At 39.3% G+C, this 22,683-nt stretch overlaps 1 protein-coding gene across 6 annotated transcripts in view; it reads left to right on the forward strand.

Moving 5' to 3' along the window:
- The window catches only part of Rnf121 (ring finger protein 121), a 77,712-nt gene that overhangs the window by 13,985 nt on the left and 41,044 nt on the right, over positions 1-22,683 (forward strand). For 5 of the 6 annotated variants that reach the window (XM_019204388.1, XM_010603188.2, XM_019204386.1 and 2 more), the window contains exons 2-3: positions 14,802-14,839; positions 18,697-18,838. In XM_019204388.1, the coding sequence (XP_019059933.1) occupies positions 14,802-14,839; positions 18,697-18,838 (180 nt within the window). Of the gene's footprint in view, positions 1-14,801; positions 14,840-18,696; positions 18,839-22,683 lie in introns of those variants that run through there. The other variant, XM_033764197.1, reaches the window with a different exon arrangement.

Raw genomic sequence — 22,683 nt, forward strand, 5'->3', positions numbered from 1 at the left:
AAAAGCTTCCACCCAGCTGGCCTGGAAGATGTGCTTTCTGGCAATGGTCAGAGAGGTGAGGGTGAAGGCAGGCAGCCGCTGCAACAGTTATGACAACAGCCAGCATCTACTTTCACTTCACCACTCAAAATGTGCTGCCCATAGGGGCCTTATAGTTTGGCTAAGAGTGTCCAGTGTCCCCTGTTGGTTTATGAACTTGGAGGCCTAAAAGTGAGGTAGTTAAAACTGATTTATTAGCCTTGAATTTGTGGCATAGCTAAGGAGTTGGGGAAGAATGTGAATGAGAGGAGAATGGACAAACATAGGTAGCCAGGGAACCTTTGGACTTCACATGTTATCCTGATCACCCAGCAGACCACAGTTCCCTGTACCCTACCAGATAGAGGGACCCACCCTGGTTGTTGTTCTCACAGGTTCAGGAGCTAGCTAATCTCTCCCTTCTCTGGGCTTACACAGCATTTTCTTTATATGTTAGCAGTTATCCTTATCATTTCATGTTTAATTGTTGGTCTCCTGTCTCTTACCCTATAGACTGAATATATCAAGGGCAAAGGTTGAGCTTGTTTTTGTTGTTGTTGTTGTTGTTGTTGTTTTTCTGGTACTCAGGACCTTGCACTTGCCAGGCAGGCATGGCACCACTGAGCTACATCTCTGGCCCAGTATGGTAGTTTTGAAGGCCAAAGTATTATAGCTGAGTCCAAAGCTTTGGAGTTAGACAGATTTGATGTGAATTATAGTAATTTAGCTTAAGGGAATTTTAAAATCATATAAGCCAGTCGTCTTATTTTATAGAGGGGAAACTGAGGCATGGGGAGAGGTGCTCAGTTTTCAGATAAGTCAAGAGCAGTGCCAAATTAGAACCCATAGCTCTTCACTGAGGAGAGCAGTTGTTCTTCTGAGGCCATTTCTTGGGGTAAGAAATGAATGAGATAAAACCCAAGGAAATAAGACACCGTATAGGCTATCACCATCCTTTCTCACTGCTGGCAAGACTTACGGAAAGCAGAGTGTCTTTATGTAGCAACAAAACAGCCTCCTTTTTCACTTTTTCTTGCCTCAGTCTGCTTTACTTTTATTTGTAACACTTTTGTGAGAAATTATTTCATATATATATATATATGTGTGTGTGTGTGTGTGTATGTATATATGTATATGTATGTATATATGTATATACACACACATACATACATATATTTACTTCCATGTTTATTACCTATCTTTGCATTAGAAGGTAAATTTTATAAGGGAAAAAACCTTGTTTGTCTTATAATTGAATGAATGAACAAACATATTTATTGATTAGCTTCAAGATGCCAGGCACATGACTTCTTTGCCTTTGACTTTTTTTTCTTTTTTTTGAGACAGGGTCTCACTATGTAGTTGAGACTGACCTGGAACTCACTGTGTAGCCCAGGCTGTTATCAAACTCACAGTGATCCTCCTGCCTCAGCCTCCCGAGTGCTGGGATTACAGGTGTGCATCACCACACCCGGCTACCTTTGACATTTTTAGGTCAGTGACATGCTTGACTTTTGTTTGGGCCAATCATGAATGTATCTAAACCCTTCTTGAATGCAGAATATACACTGTTGTCAAATGATTATATTGCTTATATGGGTACTGTATAGTTGAGGTATAAGCAATATAATCATATGCACATATGATATGCATAAAAGCAAAATTGTATGTAGCGGTGCATGACTGTAATCCCAGTTATTTGGGAGGTGGAGGCAGGAGGATTTCAAATTCAAGACCAACCTGGGCAATTTAGTGAGACCATGTCTCAAAATAGCTTAGTGGTAGAGCACCCCTGGATTTGATTCCCAGTACTGTATCACCACCACCAAAACCAAAACCAAACAAATCAGGTACAGAAGGAAAAGAATGTTGGTTGCTGGGACAACTGGATAGTCACATGTAAAAGAATGAGTTGAACCCCTAACTCACACCATATACAAAAATTAACTCACAATGGCCAGCCATGGTAGTGTACCCCTATAATCCCAGCTCCTTGGGAAGCTGAGACTGGAGAATTATAACTTTGAGGCCAGTGTAGGCAACCTAGAGAGGCCCTGCCTCTAACTAAATAAAGGGGCCTGTGTACATAATCATTGTTCCCTGAGTTCAGACCCCTTTATTGGGGGAAAAAAACCCCAAAAACCCAAAACATACAAAAAACTCACACCAAAATGGACAAAAGACTTAAATGTAAGAACTAAAATTTAAAACATTTACAAGGAAACAGGCATAAATCTTCATAATCAGATTAGGCAATCCTCTCTCTCTCTCTCTCTCTCTCTCTCTCTCTCTCTCTCTCTCTCCTGAGACAGGCTCTTACTGTATAGTTCAAGGTGGCCTTTGATTCATACTTGATCTTAGCCAAAAGGACCAGAAGCAATTGGCCTTGAATTCACTGTGTAGCCCAAGCTGGCCTCAAACTTGGAGCAGTCCTCCTGCCTCAGCATCCTGAGTGCTGGGATTACAGGTGTGCACCACTGTGCCCAGCTGAGGCAATGATTTATTAGATGTGGTATCAACCCCAATAACAACAAAAACAGAACAAGAGACTACTATTAAAAAAGTGGAAAGATGACGTACCTAATGGGAGAAAATATTTGCAAATTACCAGTCAAATAAGGAATTATATCCAAAATATATTAAAAACTTTTACAATTTAACAATAAAAAAAATCTTTTGGATAAATGGACAAAGGTCTGAATAGACTTTACAAAGAATATATACAAATAACCAATAAGCATGTGAAAAGATACTGAACACCATTAGCTATCAGGGAAATGGAAAATCAAAGCCACACTGAGATATTTTTTCATTCCACTAAGATACTCTCATCAAGAAGTCAGAGATTACAAGTATTGACAGAGACGTGGAGAACTTGGTACCTGGTCAGACTGTAAAATGATGTAGCTGCTATAGAAAATGGCTTGACAGTTCTCAAAAGGTTGATCATAGAGTTATATGAACCAGCAATCCCACTCCTAAGTATGTGCTCAAGAGAAAAGAAAACATCCATACAAAAACTTAGGAGCAAATGTTTATAGCAGCATTATTTCTAATAGCCCAAAAGTTGAACCAACCCTCGTGTGTCTGTCAGTTGATGAATGGATAAAGTGTGATAATCTATACAATGGAATATTGTTTGACGGTTAATGGAGTGAACTACAATGCATGGTACAGAACTGGTGAACCTTGAAACTATTATGCCCAGTGAAAGAAGTTCACCACAAAAAGAACCCATAGTATATAACCCCGTTTCTATGAAATGTCTACTATTAAGCAAATCTATGGAGACAGAGTGAGTTAGTGTTTGGGATTGAGAATGGAGAGTGATTCCTGACTGATGTGTATTATCTTTTTGGATGATTGTGGTACAATTCTGTGAATATAGTAAAAACCACTGACCAATACACTTTAAATGGGTAAATTTTGTGGTGTATGAATTCAACCTCAGTAAAATTGTTGCCAAAAAAAAAATCAGGTATAGGGCCGTGGATTTAGCTCAGTGGTTCTGCCATCTGCCTTGCAAATGCAAGGACCCAAGTTCAATCTCTGGTACCAAAAAAAGAAAAAGACAAAAAAAGAATCCAGTATATAGATGCATATTGTTGTACGTGTAATTTGTGTGAGTGCTGTGATGTATTAATGCTTCTTAAACTTTGAATATACTTGTGAACCACTTCAGTATCTTATTAAAATATAGATTCTGATTTAGAAGTCCTTGGGTAAAATCTGATATTCTTGGTTTCATAACAGGGTCTCAGGGTACTGTTGCTGCTAGGGTGTAAACCACACATACAGCAAGGCAGTAGAGCATGTTTGTCTTTAATTGATGGAATCAGTCTACAGAGCCTTCCAGAAGAATTTGGTTGGTGTTGTGCAGGAAGGCAGAGTGTGGTTTAGTGGAAGAGAGGAGCTTAAGAAACAAAATGACCAGCCTATGTAAAGATAGAGATCATAGAATAGGTGATATTTTGTGGAGACAGGAGGCCTGTTTGTGGGAAGATGGTGGCGAGTCCCTGAACCTTTTGCACCTGAGAAAATATAGCCAACTTCTGACCATTTTTCATCTTTGTGAAATTTTCTCTTGCCCTGGCATTTCTAGTCAGCCAGCCAACCCCATCTACCTTGTCTGCCTCCCTCCCTCCTTCCTTCCCTCCCTCTTTTTTCTTCCTTTTTTTCTTTTCCTTTGTGGTGGTAGGAATTGAATCCAGGGTCTTCATACTGAGCTACATACCCAGTCCTTTTAAAAATGTTTTTCTTTTGCGACAGGGTCTCACTAAATCACTAAATTGCCCAGAATGGGTTTGAACTGGAGGTTTTCCTGCCTCTGCCTGTCAGAATGCTGCGATTCAACATGTGCTACTACTCCTGGCTTGATTTAACTTCTTTCAAATCTGTCCTTATGTAGATTAACATAATTAGGCCCTTGTGAGAACGTAAGAGAGAAGCGATTAGCTAGCAATAAAAACGTTCTACCTATAGGTCTCATGAGTTGGTTATGGGCCCATCATTTGGTACCTTTGCCCTGAAAGCCTATCTGATTAGCTATGTGGGCTTCACACAAAGTTCCTTCAGATTAGATTAGTGGTTGGCCCCCAAAAAATATTCTTAATGAGGGAACAAATAAAGATGTCTTTCCACATGGTACAGGTTAATTATAGCTATAGTTTACAGCTTTCCTTGTTTTTCCACTTGTGCTAGAAGACTGGTTTGGATGTAACTTAAATAACCTTTTAATTTGGAGGCAAATATTGAAGGTGGATCATATGTTCCTCTTAACCAGAAAGAGAGAGAGAAAGAGACAGAGTCAGAGAGACATAGACAGAGTGACACACCTCTTCTGACCGGATGCCACTTCCTAACAGCAAGTTGGCAATGCCCCCATGATCCCCAGTCATCTTCCAGCAGCCCCACCTCTGAACATATGAGGCTTCTGGGGGACATTTCCAAATCTAAATCGTAGCAATCCTCTTAGCCACAAGTTTAGTCTAAGCCTTAATGCTTACCCTTCTCAGCTGCCTTCCCTGAGGTTCTGAAAGCATTACTATCCTGTAAGTCAGTTCTTCAGCTGCTTCTGGTAGTTTCACAGAATGCCCACTCTGCCAGGAGGGAAGGCAGTGGAATCATTTGGTCACCTTGAATGCACTTTCCTTATAGCCTTATAAGGAAATTAGAAGTCTTATTTTTCAGAGGGAGAAACAAAAGCATAGATGGTAACACGCTTTGTCCATTGTCTCAGAGAGAGATACCTCTGTGCCTGGCCCAGTTCTCTGGATCTTCCTAGTTTTCCTTTCAATGAACTTGTCTTGCTTCCTTGAACATGTGCTTGTTTTGTTTTGTTATGTAATTTTAGCATGCTTTTTCTGGCTTATACTTGGTGTCAAATGAATATTCCTTTCCCAGATGCTTATCAATTATTTTTCAAGTGTTTCCTCTCTAATTTAAACATCTTCAGCTGGTGAAGGAAGGTGGTTGACTTTATTACCCAGATCGGTTTGGTAAAGCCTTGGGAATCGTTTAATTTAGCTGGGACACATTAATCCAGAAAGCTCTCCTTAAATAGTGATGGGCATTCTTAGGACACACACCTAGAATGCCTGGTGAATATGTGGCTGCGTGCTGATATGACTCACTGAGAGAACGGAGTTCTGCCTGTTTTATGTCATGTATTCTTTTTTATCCCCTCTGCAGTACTGGGAATTGAACCCAGGGCCTTGACACCAAGCTACATCCCTAGTTCTTTTATTTTATTTATTTTTTTTTTTTGAGACAGGGTTTGCTAAGTTGCCCATGCCCAGCTCAAACTTTCGACCTTGCTACCTCAGCCTCTCAGAGTGCTGGGATTTCAACTTTTTTTAAAGGTACTTTTCTGAAGTTATAATAATGGGAAATGGAGCCTTGGACATCTTCAAATACTAAAGGAATATCTGTTTATTAATTTAAGTGTGTCCAAGGCCTTTATCTCTATATTAAGGAAAAATTTCAGCTCAATTCCTTTAAGAATTTATTGAATGACTTCTCTACTGAAATTTGGGTAAGCTTCTGTATGGCTACAAAGAAGTAGAAGACTTGAGCCCTGAACTTAGATACTTTAGTAGTAGTAGTCTAGAGCAGTGGTTTTTGATGGGGTCAGTTTTTGTTTTCTAGGATACATCTGTCTGTAGACATTCTTAGTTTTGTTTGTTTGTTTGTTTGTTTTGGTACCAGGGGTTGAACTCAGGTCCTTATGCTTGTGAGGTGCGGCTCTCTGGGGGGACCCCGTCCCGCGGGGAATAGGAGGTGAGAGCTGCCTCTTATTCGTGGGTCATCAGAGGCCGATCCGATCTTGAATGTCTGTGAAGGAAATCTTTAAGAAGTTAGAGTACACGGCCCAAGTCTGGTTTCTGATCAAAGGCGCTTTATTGGCTCAGCAAAACGATTATATACTGTTATCCCAGGGGGAAGGTTCAGCAAGCTTATTGGACAGTTCAAACAAATCTTCTACCAATCACATGAGTCACTCAAGCATTTAACCATACAGCAATCAGTATTTTACCAAATGTGGGGAGGGGTAAGTGGGAAGGCGTACATCAACAATTAACCCTATGCAATCTTTAACTTCACAATCCCTAGGGGCAAGTAGGACGGGGAAATACCACCTGCTTCCTGCTCCAGATCCCGTGACCCTGTGGTTAGCACAAAGGGCTATTTTTTCTGTAAGATTTCCTGTTTGCCCAGGGGCCAAACCTGCCAAAAGTCACGCATGTAGTCTAGTGGGATTTTTCCACTGAGGCAAAGGCTAAGGTTGAGGGCAGCCATCTTGTGCAGGCCCAAGCAGTCTCTCACAGTGAGGCAGGTGGTGGAACCACCTGCCTCGGCCCTAGATATTCTTAGTTTTTGCAGATGAGGTGAGGGGAATGCCATTGGCAAGGCGCAGGACACTCTCTCTCCCACCTAAGTATCAGTGCCAAGACAACCAAAATTTTGAAGTTGGAGTACTGTACTCATAGTGGGGCAGGGACTAAAGCTCACTTTACCCTGGTTTAATTGTACCTGTTGCCATGGGACTACTTAGAGTCATGTGGAATTACATGACAATTTTATCTAACATCATCTCCCACTAATTCTGACTCATAGTTTTTTTCCCTAGTCATACTTTTTGTATACTATACAACTTTATTCCTTCATGTCCATGTTTCAGTTCCTGGAATACTGTATATTTCTGTTATTTCTTTCACCCCCCCCCAAGTTCTGGGGATTGAACCCAAGACCTTACATGTGCTAAGAAGCAAGTGATCTGCCACTGAACTACAATGCCAGCCCCTTTTAAAATTTTATTTTGAAAATTTTATTTATTTTATTTTTTTTAATAAAATTTTATTTTATTTTCTCACTAAATTACCCAGGCTGGCCTGTGCTTGCAATTAGCTGGGATTACAGGCACCTGATGTCACATCCCGCTTTCTTTATCTGGAAAAAAAAAGATCTATATCTATCTATCTATCTATCTATATTTGTACTTCCAGTTTTTATTTTTAAACATTATTTAAAAAGAAAAACACCAAGAGCTGACATGTAAAGGTACAAGATCCCAATAATGAATGTAACTGTACCGTATACCTAAAATGTACCAATAAACTTAATTAAAACTAAAAATAAATAAATAGAAAGAAAAACATTCAACCAAATTTAAAAATTAGGATGGATTAATCATCTCTTCCCAGAAGCCTTCTCAAAGCCCAGATTGGGAGATAGATGTGGTGGCACAAGCCTGTGATCCCAGTACTCAGGAGGCTGAGGCAAGAAGATAATGGTGAGTTCGAGGCCAGCCTGGGATACGTAGTGTGTTCAGGGACAGACTGAACTACTTAGTGCGACCCTGTCTCAAATAAACAAACCAGGGCTGGGGATTTAGCTCAGCGGTGCCACTGCCTGCCTCGCCTGCCTTGAAAGCACAAGGTCCTGAGTTTGATCCCCAGGACACCTCCCCCAAAAAACAAAAAACACAACAACAACAAAAACCCAGATTGGGTTAAAAACTGCTTCTTTATCCAAGGCAGTCCTTATCATGTAATAAAGAAATTTTCTGTTCCAGGGGTCAGCCTGCCTCACTCCTACAGTGAGCGCCTTGGAAGTTAGTGCTCACTCTCTTTTGCCCTTGACTAGCATGACATCAGCGAACATTCAGTCATGGACATGAGTCAGCGGACGTGGCTAGGGAAGGGCGAGATCAGCGTGAAATGGTGTTGCAAAAGGATTCATACAGATTATACCATGTAAAACTTAATTCCTTGAAAATATTGATGAAAGTGGTACACAGTGGTTGTGGCTGCAGCAGTGGCTAGGCTGTAACTGTACTCTGTCTGGAGTGGCTCGTGCATGCGGCAGGGTGGTCAGCACACTCAAATGGACAAGAGGACACTACAACACCACAGGGTATCGGGGGTAGGGGTGGGGCCAGTGGTGGCAGCAGGAGATGCAGCCAGGACCCACACAGCAGCAACAGCAGAAGCTGGAGACAACTCCACTGAAGGGACTGAGAGAGGCCCCTTTTTGTTCCTGTCATTGCTGGATGTCTGTGCCCAGTGCCTTGCTTGCCAGCGGCTCTGATGAGTTGGGAGTAAGTCATGAAAGATGAGAAGAATTTCAGTTTGAAACCAGTCAACCAGAAGACGGGTTTAAATAGCAAAGGGTTTTCGTTGGAATGTACATTGGACATTCATGGCCATTCTGAGTGTGAGGGCAGACTTCTGCCTGGCTCAGCAGTGTTTTCGGTGACAAGTGAGCCTGGGGGGGGTCTATGTGCCATAATTAACATTGACATCAAGATTGGTATCAGAAATAGTTGACTTTTGGCCTGGCGATTTGGCTTAGTGGCACTGTACCTGCCTTTCAAGCACAAGGTCCTGAGTTCAATGCCCAGTAAAAAAAAAAAAATAAAAAAAAGAAAAGAAAGAAAGAGTTGACTTTTGGGGAAAACTGCTTATCCACATGGGTCTAGATTGTCTAGATTGAATCTAGACCCATATGCTCTCACCATGTATTAAACTAAAAATGGATCAAAGAACTAAATGTTTAAATAGAAACACTTAACCTGCTGGAAGATTAAGTAATACGCAGTCATAGGTATAGGCAAGGACTTTCTAAACAGAATCCCAGTTGCACAGAAAATAGTACCAGGAATCAGCAAATGGGATCATAATCAAACTAAAGGAAACAACCAACAGAGTGAAAAGACAATCTACAGAATGGGAAAAACTTTTGCTGGATATTCCTCTAGAGGACTAATAACTAGACTATATAAAGCACTCAAAAAAATTAGATCCCCCAAAATAAAAGACCCAATCAGGGCCGGGGATTTAGCTCAGTGGTTCTGCCACCTTCCAAGTGCAAGGTCCTGAGTTCGATCCCCGGTACCAAAAAAAAAAACCCAATCCAAAAATGGTCAAGTGAAATAGCTATTTCACAGAAATACAAATGGCCAATAAAATATGAAGACATGTTCAACATTGTTGACCCTTAGAGAAATGCAAATTAAAACACAGAGATCCCATCTTACCTCAGAAAGAATTGGGGGTGGGCCCTTCTACATTGTTGGTGTGAATGTAAACTACTACAGCCACAGTGGAAATCAGTATGGAGATCTTCAAAACACTAAAACTAGAAATTCCAGTTGACCCGCTATTCCTCTCCTAAGTATCTTCCCAAAAGAGTTAAAGACATAACATTACAGTGATACATTTTTGTAGTGGAACAATTCATAATAGCTAAATCTTGGAAGCAGCCTATATGTCCAACAACAGATAAATGGATCAAGAAAATGTGGTATTTATACGGAGTACTACTCTGCCATAATAAAGATAGCATTGAGTCGTTTGTAGGAAAATGGATACACCTCAAGACCATAATGTTAAAAGAAGTAAATCAGACACACAAGCTTAAATATCATATGATTTCTTGTATATGAGAAACCCATATTATAAAGAGCAAAATAAAAGATATATAATAGGAAGTAGCGAGATAGATCTTTCTCAGTTTAAAAGTGGATCAAAAGATGGAGGGAATATGGTTGATTAGCTAACGGTCAACTTGTAATGCCCAGCTAAACTGAATTGTTGTGGTCTGGGCATGGAGGACCCACCTGAGGGTTGTTGCCAATAGCCATAAAAAGAGAACTGGAGGAGAAGATCGTGGGCTGTTGATTTTCTAGGAGAAGTTTGCTGTGGATCGCTTTCCTGATGCGAACTTGGCTGTTCCCTTGGAGGAGGAGCTCAGGGCCTCGCTGTTTCTGGGAACAGCTGCTGTTCTGGCCAGGGGAGCTCTAATCATCACCGTGAGCATCTTTTCCTGGTTTCAATGTAGATTCTTCAGCCTGATGGCACAAATCCTTCACCCCGCTGTTGTAGGTTTTCTGGTTTCTACCACTGACCTTTGGGCCTTCTGGGTACAGATCCTCAGTACAGGAAAGCATGAGACACTGTCATGACTCTAGGTCACTGGCTGAACTCCAGGATTCTTTAGGCTTCCAGTGTGTGGCTAATCTCTTGCACTCAATCATATTTGACTTTTTGGGTAAATATCATAAAATAATCCTATAGATTATATGTCCTGTATTAAATGTATTCCCTTGCCAAAACCCTGTCTACGACAGGGAGGAAGGAAGGGAGTGGCGGGAAAGAGAATGAAGAAAGGAATTAGGATGTGTTATGTACATGTACCAACTCCACACAGGAATATAAACATGTACTGCAAACATATCCTAATAAGTTTCTAAAGCTGGTCTTGATGGTGCACACCTGTAATCCCAGCACTCAGGAGGCTAGGGCAGGAGGATTGCCAAGAGTTTGAGGCCAGCCTGTGCTACACAGTGAGTTCAAGACTAGCCTGGCTACATAGACCCTGTCTCAAAAAAAACACAACAAACAACCCAATCAAGAAAAGTTTTTTAAATGCAAAAGCTAAAAGTCATGAAAAGAAGAAATAGTTGGGGTTGGAATTTAGCTCAGTAGTTCCTCCACCTGCCTCACAAGCGCAAGGTCCCAAGTTGCATCCCCAGTACCAAAAAAAAAAAAAAAAAAAAAAAAAGCAACAAAAATAGAAAAAAGAAATTGCAGAAAAGAAATAGTTGCAATTTTTTTAAAATGGAAAAAACTGTAAGCATATTTTTTCTGTACAATGTTTATTGAAGTTTCATAATTCCGAAACTGGAAATAATCCAGTTTTTCATCTACTTATCCATGAATAGACAAATTGTGCAGCCATGTAATGGCAAAAGGAATGGGCCACTAGCATGGAAGAATCTTTATACTGAATAGCTACGCCAGAAAAATAGGAGTGACACATTTGGTTCGAGTTTGTGATGGTACAAATGACGAAGCTCCAGCTGAAAAAGAAGGAATCTATCTTCCAGACTGGCCATTTTGACGAAAGAGTGCCAGCCCCTAGCATACACAGGAGTAGATGATCGGCTGAACCTTCTAAAAACAGGGTTGCTGGGTTGCAGTGCACTGTGCTGCAGGATTGAGAAGGGCACCTGCACTGGTTGCACTTGTTTTAATTGAATGTAGAATGCAGTTCAGATGACAAAAAAGAAGGGGAGCATTCAATTCCAAGCAGCTGCTTTACTTGGAGAAATAACAACCTAAGATGAGATTATGCTTCAGAGGTACCATTGGGCATTGCTGTGTTTGGTAAAAAGAAATATAAATGAATACTTACTCGATTGTGGCAGTTAGAACTTTTGATATTTGGAAATGTGAATCTCAAATCTTGTGTCATCAAAGTAATGATGATGGATTCAGTCCTCCTCAACCACTCTTCTAATGATTAGAAAAAAGCAAAAAAATCCCTCAGCAACTTGAATAAAATATTTAAGAAAGGAGATTCAACAAGGGATGATTTTGCTTTTAATTTTGGAGTTTTAGTTTCTGCCAGGATTGAATTATTTCAAAATCTTTATAAAGCTTTTCAGGATAGGTCACTAATGAAAATCAGCAGAATATTAGCCTGTGCATAAGCCTCTGTTTGGGGGAGTCCATTCTTTATGCTTGCCACATACATCTCTCTGGTGGGATATTTTTTAGGCGGGAAAGTGCATATTTTCTCTCTTCTTTCTCCTGCCCCTTCCCTTCCCTGATACACATTGTAGATGAGAGGAGAAATCTTGTTGCTGTAGATTTGTATATAGTCTGGTAGCCTTAAGCTCCCCTGAGCACTTTTAGGAAAAAACATATATAGCATATATATAATGATTCTATATACAGTTATACTTAAAATTATATATATATATATATATATATATAATATGTATGTATATATAATATGTATGTATATATAATATGTATGTATATAACAATTAATGATCCAGGTTGTTTTTAGTCTTTACTGATAATAGGGTGTTCATATTAGTTTCTTTTCCTCAGAGTCCCGATTGAACATTAAACAAAATTATCAAGAGCCTTTAGGTAAATTAGTGGGGAAATGGCATTTAAAGATAAGTCCAGGGAAGCAAAGTGGGTATTGCAGAAACTTCTTTTCTGAAGAGTCTGACTCTAGGCTATCACTGAAGATATATCCAGGCAGAGAATTAGCACACTTTCTACAAATTATAAAATTGTGGCCAGGGATTTAGCTCAGTGCTTCTGCCACCTGCTTCATAAATACAAGGTCCCGAGTTTGATCTCCGGTACCAAAAAACCCAAAGAAACTCAAAAAACTAAAATTGTGGGGCTGTAGCAGAGTGATTCTCTAGTGATGTCAGAGAATGCTGATAGCTTAAATTTTTTATTTTAGAGGTCTGGGGATTTAGCTCAGCAGCACCACACCTGCCTTGCAAGCACAAGGTCCTGAGTTTGATCCCAGTACCTCCCCCATTTTTTTTTTATTTTAGGACATATTTATATTCTGAATTTTCAGAAATGGTCAAAGAAGCCATAGCAAATTCACACTATTTTGGTCTTGGGAAATGCCCATGGTGGATATTTTTTGAGCTGCTCAGTATCTGTATTGTTCATTTTAACCACTGATTGCCTTGTTGCTTTTTTACCAGGTTCTTTTTTGAGATTAAAAAACAAACAAACAAATAGTGGTTCAGAAGCAGCAGTGCCTTGTATGTGTGCACTGACAGGCTATAGCAGGGTAGAGGAGAGACATCAAGCAACCCAACGAGGAGCAGAGGGACTGTGTTGCTTGTGAAATGATGGAGTAGCAATTTTTGCACATTCTCTGCTGTGCTCAGTGTGCTGATCTAGAAAAGCTGTTTATCTCCTCAATGAGGAAGGCATTTATAAGCAGACTGTATTGACAGAGGAAGTGGAGGGGTACTGTCAGGACTCTTGCACTCCTTATATTACGTACGTAAGTACCTTGCTTCTGAGTCTCTGAATACAGACTTAGAGTCATCTTGTCCTGCTGAAATTCACTATGCAGAGCCATGAGTGTCCTGTTTTGTGAGCATCCGCTGGGCCAGTGGGTGTGACTAGGACTTTGTCTCATACTAATGATGCCTTGATGTGAACTGCCCACTTCCTATTGCCAGAGTTGTTTTGACTTTTTTTAACTAAATGCAAACCTGTAGATCTCTCCTCCCTCATCCAGGAAGCAAAGCAATATAATGCTTTTTGACACTGTTACTAGAATTTTACAATAAAAATTGATAGTACTATTCAAAATTCTTTTCTTTTTTTCTTTCTTTTTTTTTTTGGTACCAGGGATTGAACTTGGGTCCTTGCACTTGTGAGGCAGGCGGTGACACCACTGAGCTAAATCCCAGCCCCCAAAATTCTTTTATTTCTGAAATAAATTGACAGTGACATTTTGCTATATCAGGGATGGAACTCAGGACTTGCACTTGTGAGGCAGGCACAGCGCCGCTGAGCTAAAGCCCTGGCATGACATTGACATTTTGATTAAAATGACAGTAGATTCCTTTACCATAGATTCAAGATCAAAGCATCATACCTTCTAAGTTCACATGTACTGTTTTTTTCTGTTTGTTTGTTTGTTTTTCCCGGTACTGGGGACTGAGCTCTGGACCTTGCCCTTGCCAGGCAGGTGCTACTGAGCTAAATCCCTGGACCTTCACATATGCTTGATGCTAAGGGTTTGTTCTTTGTTTTTTTGTTTGTTTTGGTTTTTTGAGACAGGATCTCACTATGTAATTGAGACTGACCTGGAACTCACTATATAGCCCAGGCTGGTTTTGAACTCACAGCAATCCTCCTGCCTCAGCCTCCCGAGTGCTGGGATTACAGGCGTGAGCCACTACGCCCAGCATGCCAAGGGTTTTGATCAATGCTGTCACAAACCTTTTCTATTTGAGGTGCTCTGGATTTTGTTGTATGGGGGAATTTGTACATTTGTACACATGTGGGTGCATGTGTCCTTATTAGTCTCATCATCAGTCCTATCAGTATGTCCCAGTGCCTACCTGAGTAAGAATTACATTCCCGGTTCCTTGTGAGGAGAAGGGTGTATAAAGCAATGTGAGACATTAGCCCTCATTTTATCCTAAAATGCAGATTAATATTAATTGTTCTCAGAAGTAGATTTTTTCCCCCTTAAGTTAAAATAATTTTTATTTTGGATTTAATGAAATATTGCTAGCTGAAACCAGTTTGAGATGGTAAGAGATATCAGATTGATAAAAGGTATGTAGCCTGATTTAAAACCAAACCCTGAATCCTTTTAAAGAAAAATAAAACGTATTTTGCATGCAAAAAACATTTGATGAATGTGTTAATACCTTATATTGGGCAGGGACAGTTCTGAGATAATAATGGATTTTTCTGGTGGTTTCTCCACAGGTTGATATGTCAGAACTCTCACCAGAAGAGCAGTGGAGGTATGTATGTCCCCACAAGCTGGTAACTGCAGGTTAACTCAGCTAAGAGTTTTTTTTCTTCCTTGTCCATGGGAGGCAATGGCTTATGACTGACAGGACTGATCTTTTGGGATCTCTCCAAATATCTGGGTCATTTCTGGGTAGCTCCCTTTGTGCTAGGGAGTAAACAAACAATGTCATCCAACCATCTGGGTTTGAATACCAGCTCTGCCATTAACTATGTGATCTCAGGCATGTTACTTGACTTCTCACTGCCTGAGTTCACCCCATTTGTAAAACAAGGATTATAACAGGCTCTATATCTTAAAGAGGTGTGAGGATTAATAAATATGAACTCTTACAACAGTGCTTGGCATGTGATGAGCTTCCAGTAAGTGTTGCTTGCTTTGAAGATGATTATCATCATTAACATTGTTGTCCTTATCCATGATACAGCATGGAGAGCTCTGGTTTGAAAAATAGGAAGAAGTTCTTCTGATTTCACCTCTACTACTTACTAGCTTTGTAACTAGAAAGAATCAACAAATACTTTATTTCTATTAATCTATTTATTTTTATACTGTGGATTGAACTGGACCTTGTGCTTTTGAGGCAGGTGGCAGCACCACTGAGCTAAATTCCTGGCCCAACAGAAACTTTGTTTTCATGATCTCTTATCAGTTAAAAGTGTTTCAGAGTGCTTGGCCCACACATTTCACAAGGTGGCTGACCAATGAACTGAAATCAACCCAATAAAATTGAATAGCGAGAAAAGCCCTTAATTTAGATTAAAATTATCAATTATTAAAATATAGATTGGCAAGGATACCAACTCATGATAAACCCAGCATTATTTTAGTTGATTTTAATCTCTAAAGTAGTAGTTGTATATGTCAGCTACCAATATATTCTGAATAATTTAGAAGATGTTCATAGAAATGTGCTGTCTCCCTTAAGGCCAGTGACACCACCAATGTGCTCTGCTTTACTGAGGACACACGTTTTGTTCTGCACACTGCTGATTAAGAAGCTCTTGGGCTAGGGATTTAGCTCAGTGGTTCCACCACCTGCCTTGCAAGAGCAAGGTAGTGAGTTCCATCCCTGGTACAAAAAAATAAATAAAAAGTAAAATCAAAGAAGATCTTAAACTGTATCACCTAAAGAAGGCAACCAGGTTTAAGTCTTCACATCAATGCTGTATGAATACTGGTTGAAAGATCTAGAAATGTTAGCCTTTTAAAGGTAACAGAATGATGGAGTCAGGAACAGGAGAGGGTTTGTTGTTGATTTAATAAGGTCGTGATAAATCTTTGAAGTATTGGCATTGGGAAAGAGTAGTAGCTTTGTCCTTTGTGTTTTCCAGAGTTATAGGAGTAGCTCCAGTAGTTGAAGATGTAACATGGACTTTTTTGACTCATTGTTATAAATATCTTTAGTCAAGATATGTTGACAGGTAGTAAGTTTTCTGTCTCTAAAAAATTGGAAATTTGGGCTGGGGATTTAGCTCAGTGGTTCTGCTGCCTACCTTGCAAGCGCAAGGACCTGAGTTTGATCCCCAGTACCAAAAATAAATAAATAAATAAATTTTAAAATTTAAAAAAATAAAAAATTGGAAATTTATTCGTTTGTAAGAAAATATGAGTATGTACAATGTGCCAGGTACTGCTAGTTCTATAATAGATATCTTAAAAGGCCTGTGTTTTCAGCCAGTGGAAGTATTTAAGTAAAGTTTGCAAAAATAATTTTTGCGTTGAGCAGGAACTTGAACTGGATGATTTCTCTGGTCTTTTCTAGACCCTTCCTTTGATTTCATATAGTATATATTCATTCAGTTATGTATTATCTAGAACAGGAAATTTATCTTTTGCTTTGTTTGTTTCTTTGTTTTTGAGACAGGATCTTGCTGTGTAGTTCAGGCTGGTGTTGAACTCACTATGTAGTCCAGGCTGACTTTGAACTCCCAGTGATCCTCCTGCCTCAGTCTCCCAAGTGCTAGGATTACAGGCGTGTGCCACCATACTTGGCTTGTTGCTATCCTTACAACTCCCTACAGCCCTTAGGTTCCCTTCCCTTTCCTTCCTTGTAGTATCAGTGATTAAATTCAGGACCTGGCATGCTAGACAAATGCTCTACCACAGAGCTTTGTCTCCAGTCCCATCTATCTATCTATCTATCTATCTATCTATCTATCTATCTATCTATCTAGAAACAGGGTCTCACTAAGTTGTACAGACTGAACTCAAACTTGTAACCCTCCTGTGTCAGCCTCCCAAGTAACTGAGATTACAGGCATGTACCTCCATATCCAGTTTTAAGGTTTTCATAAGTATTCTCTACTCTTTTAGTTTAGCCTAACCTTAAAACAACCATGTGAGGCAGGGAGTACAGATACATAGTCCTTTTGACACATGAAGAAATTGTGACAGCGGACCAGGGTTTTAGCTCAGTGTCCGCCTTGCAAGTACAAGGACCTGAGTTCGATCCTGGTATCAAAAAAAAAAAGAGAAAGAAAGAAAGAAATGGTGATGGCAAGATGTAAGGTTTGTTGCGTAAGACCCCATAGGTGAGTCTCCTGATTCTATTTTTCTTCCACCCAAGGTGGTTTTGTGTAAGATGAACACTTAGGTGCTGAGGCTAACTGATAGGTGTTTCGCTATTTGCTTTGCCCATTAAGTTTCTCCTTTAACATTTCATTATGGAAAATTTTAATTGCATAAAAAATTAGAAGAAAAAACTTAAAAGAATTGTATATTGAACATCCCTTTACTAACCACTAGATTCTACAATTAACTTTTTTGCTATATTTGCTTTGTAGTTTATCTACTTATAACTTATTCCACTGGGTTCTTTTGCTGTTATTCTCTTGTTGCCCTTAGCAATTCCATGAAGACATCATTTATGTTGTCCTTTTCTCCCTGCTACTCTCGTACCGTGGTGGTGAATGTATGGCATATGTGCCACAGCAGGTTGTTTGTTATCATCAAAACCTCTGAAAGGTTCGCCATCACTGCTCTAGTGTACGAGGACTTTGTATAAAAGCTCCTGACTGCAGGCTACATTTAGATTCAGTTTTCTCTCTAGTTTCTTCCTTGTTCTTCATTCTTGGCTGACTGTGACCCAGAGAGGTAGGATGACTGTTCCTGGGGGAAGATTTTGCCAGTATTAGCCAAGTGAATCCAATAGCTGCCAGTCCTCAAGACCAGAGAATGCCAGCCTTAGATTTATGAAAAGTTTTCATTGTCTAATTATTGAACTTCTTGAGCTCTTGAGGAGACTGTAGTATTTACTGCTAAATGCTGATGAAGTCACTGATGTATTAGAATAAAGTTGAAGCAGTCCAGGTTTTTCAGCTTTTAACCAATGTTAAGATCTCTGGCCCAGGCAAAGAGGGTAGGATGAATAAAGCAAGAATTTAACCCTGGAATCAGCACATATTTGCATTGTTACCCCGTATTGGTGTTATAAATATTGTAGACTACGATTTTAAGGTTTTATGGCCATAAGCTCTCTGGATTATGTTCTCCTTGCAGTGCCAGGTTGAAATAGGACTGAAAGGGGCAGTGACGTAAGCTTTTCCTTTTTCCTACAAGAAGGGCATTAGAGATTTCTGTCATGAAGGACAGGCAGTAGACCACCCACCTCTACTCCCCATGGGAAAGTTTTGTTGCTGTTTCCATAGAGCTTCTGTTCTGTCCCCAAATGCCTGTCATGTAGGGCATGTGTCCTTCTTTCCCCTAGTTTGCATGGATGGTACCCTTCAGTTATAAAACACAGGAGCATGTTTTGAGCTATAGACTGACAGAGTATTCTGGGGAAACACTTCCCCTTTACTACCACACCATCCCTGAATTGGCTTACCCCTTCTGTTTGGCTTTCAGGGTTGAGCATGCACGCATGCATGCCAAACATCGTGGTCATGAAGCCATGCACGCTGAAATGGTCCTCATCCTCATCGCGACCTTGGTGGTGGCCCAGCTGCTCCTAGTGCAGTGGAAGCAGAGACATCCCCGCTCCTACAATGTAAGCCACTTTGCCTCTCACTTCTTTGTCAGTTATCAAGAGATCCAGAGTATTCGATCCCTGGTACCAATAAAAAAAAAGAGACCCAGAGTATTCCAATGTAGGCAGAGAAATCCACATGTAGGCAGAGAAAAACAACAGTGAACTAATGAACTTTTCATGTGGTATGGTGAATAGTCTGTGGGGTGCCTACATGTCTGTGTGTGTGTGTGTGTGTTATGTGTCTGTCTGTCTAAATGGTGAATTACTCAGTTACTCAGTGGATGAATATAAGGATAGATGAGACAGGGATTTACCTCAGTGGTTCTGCTGCCTGCTTCACAAGCACAAGGTCTCGAATTCAATCCCCAGTACAAAACAAAAACAAACAAACAAAAAATATATGGATAGAACATGAGACTAATTTCATAGCCAGAAAAGGTAAGTGTTCCCATTTAAAATTGTGGAACATATTCATGAAGGAGATATGTATCAGGGCTAAAGGTGTAGGGAAGGTGGGAAGGGTAGGGAGAAGGTAATAAGGGAAAGGAAAAAAATAGGAGAAAATGAAAAAATGGAAACAAAATGTTTATGGGGAGGGGAGGAGGGGGTGAAGGGACGGCAGGGACAAGGGGAAAAAATGAGAACCAAGACCTGTCATGTAAAGGTACAAGATCCCAATAATGAATGTAACTGTACTGTATACCTAAAGTGTACCAATAAACTCAATGAGGAAAAAAAATAAAAATAAAAATAAAAAAGGAACTGTTCAGTTGGGGGCCAAGGATGTAGCTCAGGGCCACAGAACCTGCCTGCCAAGCTACCTAAAGTGTCAAAAAACACAAGGAGGAAAAAAAATAAAAATAAAAATAAAAAAGGAACTGTTCAGTTGGGGGCCAAGGATGTAGCTCAGGGCCACAGAACCTGCCTGCCAAGCTTGAGACCCTGAGTTCAATTCCTCGTATTAAAAAAAAAAAAAAGAAACTGATCAGTTGGAAGGGGAAAGATCACTCGATTGGGAAAACTAAACCCATAAGTAGTCTTACAAATAGGATGTAGATCTCACTAATCTTTATTACTACAAAACAAAACCAATGAAATTACAATAAATCAAATGAGAAAAAAAGTAGCAGACATATAGAAAACAAATAGCTAAGTGGCACAAGTAAATTCTTCCTTGTCAGTAATTAAATATAAATGTAACGTGGTTAAATTATCCTAATAAAGAGCAGATTAGCAAGTTGGATTTTAACTCCCCCTTAATCCATTGATAAGCTGGGTACAAAAGCCTCAGATACAGAGACACAAAGGAATTGAAAGTACACAAAAAGTATTCAGTGACAATCACAAGAAAGGTAGAGAAGCTATAGATTTAAATTTTAAAAGGTTATAAGACACAAAGAATAATATATATTGATTAAAGTTCAGTACACCAAGAAGATGTAACAATTATACATGTGGCTAACAAAGCCCCAAAATATGTGAAGCAAATTTTACAGAATTGTAATAAAAGTAGTCCTACAAATAATAGAGACTTTAGTACCTCATTTTCAATAATAGATCAACAGCCAGAGAGAAAATCATTAAAATAGTGGAGGACTTGAATAGTATTACAAATTAATTAGGCTTAACAGACATACAAAGAATACTCTACCAAACAACAGCAGAGTACATATTCTTCCCAAGTACACATGGAGCATTCTGCAGGATAGACTATATGTTAGAGCCATAAAAACCTCAATAAATTAAAAAAAAAATGAAATCATAGACTTAACTACTCTGGTTTAGGACAAAGTAGGCAGTGTACTAGATTCCTCTATAACTATTACCTTAGAAGTTTTTTGCCATTTCAAGTATAATAAACTTTTAAAAAACACAATAGACACCTGCAAAATAATAGTTGTACTTTGAAAGAATAACAGATACATATTTTAGTAACATTAGTTAACATTTATTTGGTTCTTAATGTTTTAAGTACTCATCTATATAATGTTACAAGACTTATCTATATATGTAAATATAGACATATTAATAGATGCATAGAACTTCAGTGCAACCCAGTATGATTCTGTTTTTTCCAGTTACAGATGAGGAACTGACACCAAGAGGCAAAGTAATTTGCTTAGATGATAAAGCTGTTACTTGAAACGAGATAATTTTACTCATGGCTTTCAGTCTTAATCCTAAATGATCCTTTTTATCTAATATATGCTTATTCAGGCCTCTTACAATATGGTCAGCTTTGCCCAGGAGTCTGTAACCTGCATGATAGGAACTACTGTATACTGTACTCATTCAATCCATTTAATAGCCTGTGACAGTGATGGCAAGCCTTTTAGAGTTTTCAGTGATAAAAACACTCTTCCGTGGCATGCGTGCCATGAGTTTGTCACCACTGGCCTTTGAGATAAGTGCAATGTTAAATGAAGAACTGAGGCCCAGAGGATTGAGGCATGAGTTGAGGCCAGTACTTCAATTCTCATGGCTGAATGTTGGCCATACCAACAAGTTAGACTAAGATTGAAATCCAGGTCTTCTGTTTCGTATTTCAGATTTTGAACTGTTCGGTATATTGTCTCTGGAAATGACTTATCATCCAGGGAACCAAGGAATAGCTGGAGCATAGGAGGAAGAGAGGCTAATCTTTGTCCAGACAAACTTGGCCTATAGCTAGCTCAAGTGTTGGCATGTCATACAAGTAAGGACAAAGGCACACAGTGTTTGGAATGTCCGTATGACACCACAGCCATTAAAACTAGTCATCATCTAACAGGCTAAGCCATCTGGGTTGGGCCTTCATTTCTTACCCAGTCATCTGAGATGAGATACTTGTTTCTCAGTATGTGTTTATTGTGCCTACTTTACTAACTGGGGATGACCAAGATAGTTTAATTGGACCTGGAAAAATAAGGAGTGAGAACTCCCTTGGCATTTCTTTCTTTCTTTTTTTTCGTTTTTTAGAAGAATTTTTTATTTTGAAGTTTGTTAAATGTGAAAAGGCAACAAAATACAGTTAGACTTTCTGAGAAATTTAGTAAGTCGTTAGCCAATGAGTTGTCCCAATTTTATCTTTGCTGTTGTTTTTGTGTTCTCATAACCTTGATCACACATAACTATTATCTAATAAAGTACATGGTACCTTATATGGAGTTGCTTTGTGTACATAACACACACATCTTAATTCCTGTTTTCATTCTTTTTCCCTCCACACCCCTCCCCACTCCATCTTTTGATGCCCCTCCCATTTGAAAAGATCTGTCTCCCTACTTCCTATTATCTTTTATTTTGCTCTTTATGTATATTTGGGTTTCTCGTGTAAGAGAAACCATGAGATATTCAAGCTTATGTGTCTGATTTATTTCACTTAACATTATGGTTTCAAGGTGCATCCATTTTCCTACAGAAAATTATCTTTATGGCAGAGTAGTGTTCCACTGTGTATAAATACCACATTTTCTTTGTCCATTCATCTGTTGATGGCCACATAGACATTTCTATGCTTATATTTAGAAACATTCTTAATTATATAATGTTGGTTAACCTACAAAGATTTTTATAGACATACTCGAAGAAGTGAGTATGCATATATGTACCAAGTGGTTTTCATTAACTGCTTCTTTTAAAGCTTTAAATCTTTGAACAGCAATTTATTTATTTTTTTTTTCAGCTTTAATTGAGTTTATTGGTACATTTTAGGGATACAGTACAGTTACATTCATTGTTGGGATCTTGTACCTCTACATGACAAGTCTTGATTCTCATTTTTTCCCCTTACCTCTGCCCTCCCTTCACCCCCTCCTCCCCTCCCCATCTACAAACACTTTATTTTCATCTTTTCATTCTCTCACATTTTTTTCTTTTCCCTT

This window comes from Fukomys damarensis, unplaced genomic scaffold, assembly GCF_012274545.1.
Source record: "Fukomys damarensis isolate Sample0158 unplaced genomic scaffold, DMR_v1.0_HiC HiC_scaffold_16, whole genome shotgun sequence".
In the NCBI taxonomy this organism is placed as follows: Eukaryota; Metazoa; Chordata; class Mammalia; order Rodentia; family Bathyergidae; genus Fukomys; species Fukomys damarensis.